The sequence below is a fragment of the Penicillium nucicola genome (genome assembly GCF_028828085.1).
Source record: "Penicillium nucicola strain IBT 29836 chromosome Unknown utg000003l, whole genome shotgun sequence".
In the NCBI taxonomy this organism is placed as follows: domain Eukaryota; kingdom Fungi; phylum Ascomycota; class Eurotiomycetes; order Eurotiales; family Aspergillaceae; genus Penicillium; species Penicillium nucicola.
In genome coordinates this window covers 1,559,198-1,571,781 of record NW_026643127.1, presented here as the reverse complement: position 1 = coordinate 1,571,781, position 12,584 = coordinate 1,559,198, and the positions used below count along the sequence as shown (strand labels likewise).

The following is a 12,584-nucleotide window of genomic DNA, read 5'->3' as shown; positions in this document are numbered from 1 at the left end:
TCTTCAAGGCGGGCTGTCCCGCTGCGAAGCATTATGCCTGTCGCCAAGCGGCAATTGAAGAGTCAAATTCAATAACCTTCCTAGCGGTAGAAGTGATATATATATCACTCACAATACTACTCTGCTCTTAGTTTCGAGGAATTCCAAGAGCAAACAAATTGCAGCATCACCGAGAAGTTCATATAATCAGCGTCTTGTATAGACTACAGTACCATGCTTATCCCTTTGCTCCTAGGAGCCACTATTGTGGCGGCAGTACCAGCAGTGGTTGAGCGAGAAGCCTCAGCTGTCATTGCTGTTAGTGGACATGTCCCTCAATCGGCAGGAGCTGCCATCTTGAACCCGTTTGTAGCCTTCTCGATTGAGTTTTCCTCTTTCCCCGACTTCGCGGGCAACTCTTCCCAACCGAATAAGTTCTCACAGAACTTACTCGATAACCTTGGTAAGCTCCAAGGTGGGAAGCCACATATTCGCGTTGGCGGAAACACCCAGTATGTTACCTTGGACAAAGGAAGAACAACCACTGACAGTATTAAAGGGACCTTGCATTGTACGACCCAGACCTGAAAACAGGAATCCAAGGAACATATGTTCCAGCTGTATCTGAAGACTACCCATCCATTGTCTCATATGGGCCCTCATACTTCGAGTCATACTCGACTTGGCCGGGCGTCAAGTTCAGCCATGGCTTCAACATGGGCAAGAATGGCACTGTGGGCATGGATAATCTCATTGCCACCGTGCCACTGGCATGTAAAGCCCTCAAGGACGGGAAACTGGCTTACTGGGAGATCGGTAACGAGCCAGATCTTTTCAAGACAACCACGCCGAATAGTGTACGGCCTACGAGTTGGTCGGAGAGCGACTATGTGACCGAATGGCTGGCCAAGGCACAAGTTGTCAAGCGTCAGCTCAAGAAGAGTTGCCCTGAGATGGCAGACGAGGCCAAGTACAAGTACCTTGCGCCGTCGTTTGCAGGTCTCACGAACAGTTTGGATCCGCTCAAGACATGGAAAAGTGGATTGGATACAGTCCACAATATTGGATTGAACTCCATGCACAAGTATGAGCCCTTCCCTCTTCACATGGAATATGATGTCCAGTTAAATGGGATCTAACAGTCATCCAGCTACATCGGCGGCGCCGATCAACCAGGCGTTACCCTCCGCCACACCCTCATGAACCACACCGCAACCACCCATAGCGTCGATCAACATGCCAAACTTTCCCAAGAGCTCAGCTCCCAGGGTCTGACCAAGAACATCCCCTACATTCTTGGCGAGACCAATTCACTCTACCATCAAGGAAAACCAGGATTATCCAACTCGTTCGGCGCAGCACTCTGGGGAGTGGATTTCAACCTCTATTGCGCATCACAAAGCATCCAACGAACACACATGCACCAGGGTACAGACTACCGCTACGCATCGTGGCAGCCTGTCCCGACCAACAAGACCACAATTGGAACCAAGGCACCATACTACGGCAATGCAATGGTCGCAGCAATGCTGAAAAGCAACCAAGATAGCGACCATGTCCAGGTTGTGAGTCTCCCCCTGACAGAAGAGACAGAGGCAGCTTACGCGGCGTACGTGAACGGCATTCTGGCCAGGATTGCAGTGGTCAATCTGCAAGAATACAACTACACAAGTACGGACTCAGACTCGGATTCGCTGTCGCATTCGTCTTCAGAATCGACGCAGCGCCCTGTGGCAAAGTACTCTTTCCAGATCCCGGCGACATCGGCAAAATTGCTCTCCGTCCAAAGGCTTATGGCAAATGGCAGCGATTCCATTACCGGGATCACATGGGACGGTTGGTCCTATAACTATGAGCTCCAGGGCGGGGAGCCGGTGCGACAAGCCAATGTTACGATTGGCGAAAGGCTATCCGTGAGCAAGAAAGGGGCCATCGAGATCGAGGTTCCTTATTCCAGTGCTGTCATGGTCAATCTTTAGGCCCGATCAAGGGATCTGTTCAATATCCATGGCGGAGATAATCGATAACCCCCAAGCGAGTCAGAGTAGCTCCATACATGCCTAGACTTGGCTCCGCCGTCTTACATATGTCCATAGTTCGGAAATAAGATTGAGTTTCTAAATTTAGGGTCTGGGTCCTTATCTTGAAGCATAACGTTCGAGATCGGGCTCGGGATCTGAGATGAAGGAATCTCTCCTTGACAGTGGCGATATCTGAGCGCTTCACGAAGAGAGCAAGTATGGCCGAGGCAAGCGAGAACGAGGGCTGTGGAAGGCTCCAATCGGTGAAAACAAGAAAAGAAAAAAAAAACCCAGTTCCTACAGTACTCCTATTCAGACTCACAGCTTTAGATTCATTCTCCATTACTACCCTGGCCCTTGTAGGTTCAAATCCCGACGTTGTAGTTACGGTGAGAAGAACAACAGTTCCCATGTGCATTTCATGCCTCGATCTAGGATGGTCTGTCTCTACAGTAGTCACCGCTACCAGGGCAGCAACCAGACGTAATCAGAATCCCAAACTCCAATTCCCAAGCCTGAAGCCTAAACACCAAATGCCACTGCCACTCCCAACCCCAACCCCAACCCCCAGCGTTCCATGCACGCCTGCACAGCTATCGTGGTGCCAGGCTTCCACCACATCTGTGTGCAGTGGGAATGGAATGTCAGAAACCCGGGGTCCGGAATGCCGTTTCCGCGGCCAAGCACATACTGCAGTGCCTAATTGACGGAGACCCCGGGCGTGGAAGATCCTAGTTGTGCAACCTCCAGATCTGGTCATCGAAGACCCCCCTGATTTGTTGTCTCCGAGGTCTTGGGTGTCTAGGGGGGGACGCCTTTTGCTGGTGCCCAAGTGTTGTGCTCTGCCCCCGCACTCCAACGCAAGGGACGGCCTTTTGTGCGCACGTACTTCGGGGGCGTTTCTTGTTCCTTGATTTTGCCCGCTTCTTTGGCGTGAGATTTGAGGCCAATGCGGGTCAATATGACTATTGTTCTTTGTACATGGTGCTTTACCTTCTACTGCAATATCGGTCATGTTATTGACTGGAAGGGTTGCATGTATTTTGTTTTTACTCCGTATAATGGTTTGGATCGGGGTTTCTTTTACGTTGATTCTACTCCTACTGTACTGTAGGCTGTCTGCTTTTTTTTTCCTTTCTTTTGCCAAGAACGAGGCTGCCTGGTGAGAATAGTCAATACGAACTGCCCAATAGTTCCCAAATGTCAGAAGACTCACGCATTCCGCCGGTAAAAAGTATAAACGCCCAATCTGTTTCCCCCTAATGCAGGAAGCTAGAGTGGGGAGTCTCATCCTTAATTTCTGTGACTGTTCTCAGCTCTTGACACTCTAAAGCGAGACAACCATATGTATATCGTGCGGCACCGTGCATCCGGCAAGGTCAAATCATAAGAAGCGGGTTAAGTTTTCCGAGTTTGCTCGGGCTCGGTCCCGATGGCAATAGTGGCTGCGTGATAGGAGACAAAGAAGCAAAAACCACAGTATGAAATCCAGGACCAGGACACGCAATAGCGAAATTGGGTCATGGCTACAGATGGTGGCGCTGGCCACCATAGACCGACATGTGGCGCTTCAAACTGTCACCGCATTGTACATGTATGTTGGGTAGACAGCATACCGAGTATACCGAGCATACAGTCCTCGACCACAGGCACAATCCGAAACCACGACGTTTGTTTCTGGAGCAAACCGACGATCGGGTCTAAGTTTGAGATCCGCAATGCCCCAGGACTGTTACACTGTCGATCCGGGAGCGAGGAACTCATCCTAATGGTGGACACAAACTAACTTTGGATATCCCTTTATCGATTCAACCCACTTCAGTATTCAGGTCAATGGGTTGACTCTAGCTCCGGCTTGCCACGTCCGCACCTGCACGATGCCGCAGAGCATTAAGGATTTGGAATATTGGCCGAGTTCTCCTGGGGAAACCCATGCTACAACAGGGAAAAAGAAAAAAAAAGAAAGAAGAAAGTCGAGGGAACTACCGAAGGAATCTACTGTACTGTCGAAAGCAGGGGGAACAAAAAAAGAAAGGCCTATTCCAATCCACAGATTTAGAACCCGCATACCGGGAGTCAAGTAATTGAGTTCCGCGTGTGTTGGAAATAAGCTCAAGATTCAATGGTCAATAGTCCCGGCGACGACCTTATCACGGAAGTTCAAGCCGTCCAATACGCACATTGGGGAACAGGACAGAGATCAGAAAACCAAAAATAAAAAAAAACCACATTTACTCTTCAGGCCCGTTTCAGATTAGGTTGGAAGCGACCGCACAGACAATCGTATTGGTTTTGGAGATACTCTTGGGGGATCATGTTTACCGTAGGAACACACACTGACTATAGTTGACCGGATCAAGGGCCATGGACTTGAAAAGACAACAAATGGGCTTGGGGCTGCATGAAGCCGGACAAATGCTCAGAGTGGGCTTACGCCGAGGGCACGTAAATACTGTACAGTAGAGAGACCTAGAGAGAGTCCACACGATTCGGCTAGGCCTGCGTTAGTCAGTGATCAGTCTCTCGCCCCAGGCTGGGGCCCTCTGGGTACTTCTCCCCTGGCTTGCATGCGATGATCTCAGAGGCGTCGGGGGCGCCCGCTGAACTCTTAATCACCTGTTGTGGCTGCTGCGAGCCAAGAGATCGGCGATCCTGCGGTCAAACTGAAGCTATCCCTGTTGACTCGGACTGATTGGTCCATCGCTCGATCAGGCACACCTCACCCCATCTCTCCTGTCAGGTCTGGGAGACTGTAGAAACGATGGATACACTCTAGTTGCTAACCTAGCCGATCGTATTAGCCCTAGCCCGGAGACTAAGCTGATGAGTGGAGATCTCGGGACGATCTATAGAAAAACTTAGCATTTCTAAAAGTTGAGACGTCAAAAGAGTGTTCTCGGATCCCCTCCAAATCCGACCAACGCGAATCAAATGGAAGATTCAACCATGGATCACAGCCCTAAAGAATGTCAATGCGCAGAACGCACTCGGCCCTTTGTAAGTGACACGGAAGCTTTCTTATCGCCACTCGCAGCTTTGCAGTTATTTCCTTTTTTCCTTGCTTCAGCCTCGGAAAGCCGATTCGTACTCCCAGGAGACACCGATGTCATGTGGGGACTGGAAGGTTTGCGGAAGTCGAGCAGATCAATCTATGGTCTATATATCTAGATCGCCTGGACCCTTACCCCCCTGAACGTTATCGGATACAATATCCATTGGAACATCCCTGCCCCTGTCGAAATAGAGTGGGGTTCTATATTTTCTATTAAGTACAGATTGTGGTGGTTCCCCGACCTAGTCTTGGATTTTCTCTCGCAACCTCCTTGCTGAGTCGAAGTATATGTGGGGGTTGACCCATACAATATTGAATCAGAGCATCTATACAACAATCGCATCCCTTCCACGATGGATACAACTCGTGGCTATCCGTTCCCGGGGGAACTTGAACGAAGACATTCTGATACCTGTGTTCCACACCAACCCATGAACATGGTAATAGACAATGGATGCTATGTACCAGCTTCATAGCTAACGATTGACTAGTCGATCACTCCCAAGCAGCCTCTGAACCTGGAATTTCCTCACCCACACTTTGCTATGATCTATATCGACCACAATGGGGAATACCAACTACAAACGTCTGCCTCAATGGCCGGATGTGGAGGCGCAATCTTCACACCGGAAGTCACAGATCGATTCCTTGAAATGACCTGTCCAGGAACCCAAGCCGGTCCAAGCTTTATTCGAGGTGAGTCAGAGAGACTTCAGATCACATTTCGTAGAGAATTCCAAGCTGATGAGAATGGTTCAGAGCAAGCCAGCCAAGCATCCTACGGCGCCTGGGACGTGCAGTCATCTCCCAACTGGGTCCAAACCGGCCAGACGAAACCAATGGAGAAGATCCCATTTGAATGGCAGACGCCAAACAGCCGAAATAAAAAGCGTAGACCGAACCCGGCTGGAATTGTCAAGTCTCGTTCCAAGTCTCTCTCTCCGCCGCCAATGACATCCCCCCACCCGCACGAACTGTTCTTCGAGTAGGAAACCGCGCCCTGTTACGACGGTACTATGAGAAGGCATTTGAAGACTTCCAGCAACTCAACTGCCGTGCCATTGCAAAGTCTTATATCAAACTGGTTGAACCGAGGAAGCAGGTTCATTTCCCGTACAATGGTCGCAGGGTCATTGCCGGTGTCTCGCAGCGTGTTGACCCGGAGTATACGAAGCCGGGGTGGTGGCCAGCAGGTGTCTTGCACAAGGAACCGGATCATCTACTCAAGAATGGTAGGTTTGCAGCGGAGGCGTGCGTGTGAATTGGATATCTAACTCGATGATAGATCGCCTGCGACTCCTTGTCCACATCCTTTGCGAGCTGAAGGATAGCCATGGGGTCACTGCTGAGAAATTGCGTGACGCCGGTCAGGATGTCAGACGCCAGATCACACCCGCCAACAAACTCCAGGTCCTTGATGAGATCTACTTTGTCCGAAAAATGGAAGAGCAGTTCCTGGACGGAGAAATCGGTATGTATCAGCCTATCACGTCCCGACCAACCTTCACAATGGCTGATCATATTCTGTTTCTCTTATAGATGCCAGCACTTTGATTCAGATTACGCACACACATCTCCCTGAAGCAATCTATCACGATACAGACGAGACTCTATCACGCACAAAACCCGCCCCGGTATCATCATCAGCAATGAATCAAGACCTCGACATGAATGACGTCCACGAGGAGGGTATCCCCACAATGGAGGAGGACGACTGCAAACCCCAGTCTCACCCGCATATCCTGCCCTTGTCACCAACAGCCAGTGAGTCAAGTGGCCCACACAGCCCATCATCTGGCGGCTTTGGTTCGTACCCATTGGGTATGCCTCCCCCAACGGTGCATGTTATTCCCCCCGAGTCACCGACGATTCCGAAGCCCATGCATGACCCTTCTTACATGTCTGGCTATTACGCGCAGCCTTTCATGCCTGACAAGGGCCAGGGATTCTGGCCACATGCCAGTCCCGTGTCGCAGTATGGATATTAAGATTGCTTGACTATTTCTTTTCTCTTGTTATTCTTTTATTTTCTTCTCTTTCCTTCTGGGGTTTCTTTTCTTTTGAATCAGTTCAAGCATGGAACTTTTGAGCATTGGGATCAGGACCGGGGTTCTATTGATTATAATTCTTTTTCTACGGGATGGGATCTATATGGTGAACTGACTTTTATATACGAGAAGTCTGGGAACCTGGAAAATGTGCCATGATTATGATAGAATGGAAGTGTACAAATATACGTTTTCCGAGCTTGATTGGACTACTTAGTGGACTTGAGTATGTTAACTAAACTGTAACTATAGAAAGAGAGATGCCTCAGGCCACCAGACCACCTGCCGTCACTCTGCTCTCTTATTGGGCCCAAGTCACGATCCCCCAGCGCAGCTCTCCCAACCAACCACCAGCCACATTACAAGCACACGTCAATTCCTCCTATTCTCGCTGGCTCAACTCTTCCCTTATTCATGTCCCTTTGGCACAGTTTGACTCTCTGCAGCTTCTCACTATAGCCGTTTTCGTGTCATGCGCCCAGGGATTTGCATTTGTTTATCCTCTGGATCACCAACCACAGCTTCCCATCTTTGCCTCGTGAATCCGCCCCAGGGCCGTGATCGCCGATAAGGTAGAGTTGCCATCAACCTCTTGCCCCTCATGTCTAAATAAGGCCGGTGTCTGCTGAGCGCTTGCGCCGGTCCTTCTCACATCTACGTGCTCTCGTGTTTACAATGGGGATGCTAACACTCAACCGGTTCCTCAGTCGACCATACCCCAATCACAGGGACGGTCCGACAATATTTTTCTTCCAACAGCAGTTCTTGATGGAAACTAGCGCTCGACGAAAGTCCGATCCAGCCATGCCCGAGTCACTTGCGTCTACCCCGGGACTCGAGGAGATCGATGTGCCCTTCCCTGCCGACGATTTCGCTGATAACGATGACTTCTACTCGCCTCCTGCATCGCCGAGCAGTAGGCTATCGCGCAACGGATCATTTTCCAACAGCAGCTCATACCAGGAGGACTGGGAGACTTTCCCGCCGCTGGACAAGTTGACCGTCTTCGATCTATTAGACAACTTCCAGCTCTCGCAGCGTCTGGAGAAGTGGCAGCACACTATCGCCATGCAGAAAGAGAAGGTGCGCAGGCAGCGCGAGAAGCTCAAGTCGTCTTCGCTGAACGCCAAGGAGCGTGTTGTGGGGGAGTGGAAACGCCGAGCCCCGACCGCCGATGAGAAGTTGGAGAAATACCGTGCCAGGATGAAGCAAGGCGTCGAACGCTTGGGTAAACAGTGGAGCAAGACAGCCACTGTGACCCTTCGCGAGAAAGCGTCTTTCATTGCCGGTGTCCTCAATATCTTCATCAGTGGTTATCTGATCGGTGCTTGCCCGGAGTACTTCCACGTCTGGTTCAGCGCTCAGCTACTATACTTCATGCCTATTCGATACTTCACCTACCAGGCCAAAGGCTATCACTACTTCCTGGCTGATCTCTGTTACTTTGTCAACTTGCTCTGCATGTTGAGCATTTGGGTCTTCCCCAACTCGAAACGGCTGTTCATCAGCACTTTTTGTTTGACTTTTGGAAATAACGCTGCTGCTATTGCTATGTGGCGTAACTCGATGGTCTTCCATAGTATGGACAAGGTTGTCAGGTATGTTGGCCCGACAAAGCTTGAGACGGAGATGGTAGCTGACTCAATATTAGTTTGTTCATTCACATTATGCCTCCGGTGACCCTGCATTGTATAGTGCATTTGACCCCGGTTGAAAGACTCAAGGAGCGCTTCCCTGCAGTCTACAGCATCAAGTACAGTCAGGCTGGGGACCCCGAGCATTATGGTCTTGGCGCCATGATTCTCTGGGCCACAGTTCCATATCTGGTGTGGCAGCTGCTTTACCATTTCCTGATCACCGTCCGTCGTCGTGACCAAATCGCAGCAGGTCGCCCAACCAGCTTTACCTGGCTCCGCAAGTCATATTCCAAGGCCTGGATCGGCAAGTTCGTGCTAAGCCTACCCGAGGCGTTGCAGGAGCCTTGCTTTATGTTCATCCAGTATGGATTTGCCCTCTCAACGATGATTCCCTGCCCGATCTGGTTCTGGTATAAGTGGGCAAGCGGAGCCTACATGGCCGCTTTGTTTGTCTGGAGCATCCACAACGGAGCAACCTACTACATCGACGTGTTCGGCAAGCGCTTCCAGAAGGAACTTGAGGAACTCAAGAAAGACGTTGCACGTTGGCAATCTTCTCCCGACGGAGTCACCAGCCCGCTCCTTGCCGCCGAGCCTAGTCCTCTTAGTGAAGCTGTCAATACTTTCGGTGGGGATAAGCGCTCCAGTGTTGACCGCATTCCGTTGCTTGACTCTGCCGATGCCTCATCGAGTGCCCTCCAAGCTAGTCTGAACCCTGATTCTGCGATCCGGAGAAGTTAAGCATTGGGCACAATCCTTTCTTTAATCTACGATACCCTGTCTATGGTTTCATTGCGATCTGTTTATACCAGCGTTTGACGATCTTTATACCCTCCTCGTTGGTTTTACGATTTTGCTCGATATTTTGTTCATATTGATTTAGAGCGATACTTTGCATAGAACCAGATTGATAACAGTATTATTTTTTTTTTGCCTCCTGCACTGCCCCTAAACAAGCCTTACCAGATCTAGACCAATTATTTTTATCCCCGATCTCCGAGTCACGTGTGGAATGATCGCAGACAACTCATCGCTTCCGGTCCATTCCAACTTTCCGTAACCATCGAATTATTTCTATTTACTTATTTGTTCATCCTGTGGACATTTTAATTGATCGTCTACTTCACTGTTGTCGCTCCTACGCCTTGTCCGCTCGTTGTCTCGAGCCCTTCTTTTTCCCCCCCCAACAATTCCGCAAATGTCCGCTACGATGAGATCCACCGGTTTGGTTCGCGGAACCCCTGCTTTTCGGGCAGCGCTTGCTGGTGAGCATTTAATTCAGACATATAGGCATTGGTAAAGATGGGGTTACTGATTTTGACTTGAATAGGTCGTCACCGTTCCAGCGCGCTGAGCCCGGCCTCTGTAGCAGCCCGAACTCTTCTTCAAAATGGCCGCGCTCTCCCATCCCAAGTATCGGCCCTTGCCATTTTGATGCCGCAGCGAGGATATGCGACCGAGCAGTCTACATCAAACTCTTCCCAATCCTATCCTCCCCCCGGATTCAATGCCGAGCAAGCAAAGAAGCCAATCCCTCTGGACCAGACCACGCAGCCCGAGTCTGCCGTTGCGAAGCCCCAATCGGAGACCTCGGCTGTTGAGAAGACACAGTCTGGGACTGTGGCTAAGTCAACTACAGAGGAACAGAAGGTGGCCGACAAGAAGAACAGCAAGAAATTGACCCTTGGCCAGAAGGTCAAGAAGGAGCTTCAGCACTACTGGGATGGAACCAAGCTGCTGGCTACAGAAGTCAAGATCAGTTCGCGATTGGCATTGAAGATGGCCGGTGGATATGAACTGAGTCGACGAGAGCACCGCCAGCTTCAACGTACCACTAAAGATCTGGGTCGTCTGGTTCCTTTCTCCATGTTCCTCATCGTCCCCTTCGCCGAGCTGCTCCTCCCCGTCGCTCTGAAGATCTTCCCCAACCTTCTGCCCAGCACTTACGAAGGCCAAACGGCTCGTGATACCAAGGCCAAGAACCTCAGCTCCACCCGTAAGGAGGTTTCTGGCTTCCTGCGCAACACCCTGCGCGAAACCGGTCTCCCCCTGACCATGGCCACCGTCAAGAACGACGAGTTTGCCGACTTCTTCCGCAAGATTCGCACCACCGGCGAGTCACCCTCCACCGAGGATGTCATCAAGGTCTGCAAGATCTTCAAGGATGACCTGACGCTCGACAACCTGTCTCGCCCCCAGCTCGTCGGCATCTGCCGTTACATGAACCTCAACTCGTTTGGCACAGACGCCATGCTCCGATACACGATTCGCCACCGCATGCGCCAAATCAAGCGTGACGACCGCGCCATCTTCTACGAGGGCGTGGACTCGCTCTCCGTCCCAGAACTGCAAATGGCCAGCGCCTCGCGTGGTATCCGCACCCACGGCGTCTCCCCCGCCCGCCTGCGCGAGGACCTCGGCATGTGGCTGGAACTCCGTCTGAAGCAGGGCGTTCCCTCTACCCTGCTCGTCCTCAGCAACGCATACCTGTACACTCAGGGCGGCAAGGAGTCCGAGATGGCATCGCAGATCGACGCCCTGAAGTCCGTTCTCTCCAGCATTCCCGAGGAGCTCTTCCACGAGATCGAGCTCGAGGTCCACAACGCCGAGGGCGCTGCTACCAACAAGCAGCGTCTGGAGGTCATCCGGGAGCAAGAGGAGCTGATCGAAGAGGAGAACGAGCAGAACAGCGAGAACGAGGGCAAGGGCGTTGCTGCGCCTAAGGATATCGAGGATATCGATGAGAAGGAGGAAGCCAAGGTCGACGCTACTGATGCCGCTGCGAAGCAGACATCCGAGGCTAACGAGGCTATGGCGGAAGGCGAGCGCGCTGAGAAGACCCCCGAGTCCAAGGATGCCAAGAAGAGCGAGAGCTCCTAGGCTCCTGTGGATGTTATGATTATGCTGGGTTGACCCGGCTATGTGTTTTTATTTCCCCACTTTCATTTTGGGTTTGTTTTGGTTTGGTTTGCGCACTTGTCATATAGATGGTTGCTTTGAATTTCCCCCTTCTGTTCTTGTCCTGTCTTATTTCTCTCCACTATGTTGATAGACCATTTACTCCCCCTCTCCCCCACTTTTGTGTTTCTCTTGATTGATCTTGGCCGGGCTGTTGCCCGTACATTCTTTTGATTCTGTTGGCTTCAAGATGGACTTGGGCTGCATATGGATGGCTTGGCTAAGTTAAGTGAACAGTCAATCTGAATATTGAATCTACATTCATCAATTATATTCAATCGATCATTCATCCAATTACCTTTAGACTCAGCACTCGATGTACCGTATGCTATAAGATAAAACTCGACCGAGAAGCAATACTCAAGCACTATCTTCTAGAATAGTCCAGTCCTTTGAATAATGAAATCCTTTGCTACTTGCAGAACCCATACACGTGGACCCTGGAAGACCATGTAAGAAGCAATCGACGGCAAAATATAGGGCACAGGCCTTTTGAGCCGATGGCAGTCGTAGACTGCCGTAGATCTGGAAACGTCGTGTTTGATATTGGGGATCTTGTCGTTATCAACCAAAATGGTCCTCGAAAGGGATTCGTCTCCCCCGTGAAGTAAAGTAAAATATGGTGTTGATGGAGAGCCACTTCGCCAGCTGAGGGAGAGATCTTGGAAAATGCCCGCTGCCATGGCGGATTATGTTATGTGTTGTACTCTCGGTCGTCCGATAGACTCATTCCAATCGATGCAGGTTTTGGATTTGAGATTGGACTACGCTCGAATATCCATCTATCAAGACGCTTGGTGGCTATTACAGTTGATTTGGATGGTTCTATATTGGAGATATTGCGGAATGAGAAGGACTCTCGAGCTAGCAATTTCATATTTGCACTGTC

The 12,584-nt window shown here is 50.6% G+C and overlaps 4 protein-coding genes across 4 annotated transcripts; all 4 read left to right on the top strand.

Moving 5' to 3' along the window:
- Positions 1-213: 213 nt before the first annotated feature.
- Positions 214-1,958, top strand: N7511_004167 (glycosyl hydrolase family 79 C-terminal domain-containing protein; the record flags this gene model as incomplete). The annotated part of the gene is made up of 3 exons (XM_057126592.1): positions 214-491; positions 539-1,063; positions 1,130-1,958. The coding sequence occupies 3 exons, from the start codon at positions 214-216 to the stop codon at positions 1,956-1,958; spliced, it is 1,632 nt and encodes a 543-aa protein (XP_056985482.1).
- A 3,525-nt stretch (positions 1,959-5,483) lies between these two features.
- Positions 5,484-7,040, top strand: N7511_004166 (DUF2841 domain-containing protein; the record flags this gene model as incomplete). The annotated part of the gene is made up of 5 exons (XM_057126591.1): positions 5,484-5,492; positions 5,544-5,976; positions 6,042-6,284; positions 6,338-6,523; positions 6,592-7,040. 5 exons carry the CDS (start codon positions 5,484-5,486, stop codon positions 7,038-7,040), a joined length of 1,320 nt encoding a protein of 439 aa, XP_056985481.1.
- A 735-nt stretch (positions 7,041-7,775) lies between these two features.
- Positions 7,776-9,478, top strand: N7511_004165 (glycerophosphocholine acyltransferase; the record flags this gene model as incomplete). Its single annotated transcript, XM_057126590.1, has 2 exons — positions 7,776-8,698; positions 8,752-9,478. 2 exons carry the CDS (start codon positions 7,776-7,778, stop codon positions 9,476-9,478), a joined length of 1,650 nt encoding a protein of 549 aa, XP_056985480.1.
- A 457-nt stretch (positions 9,479-9,935) lies between these two features.
- N7511_004164 (MRS7 family protein) lies at positions 9,936-11,617 on the top strand (the record flags this gene model as incomplete). Its single annotated transcript, XM_057126589.1, has 2 exons — positions 9,936-10,002; positions 10,068-11,617. The coding sequence occupies 2 exons, from the start codon at positions 9,936-9,938 to the stop codon at positions 11,615-11,617; spliced, it is 1,617 nt and encodes a 538-aa protein (XP_056985479.1).
- Between the last annotated feature and the right edge of the window lie 967 nt (positions 11,618-12,584).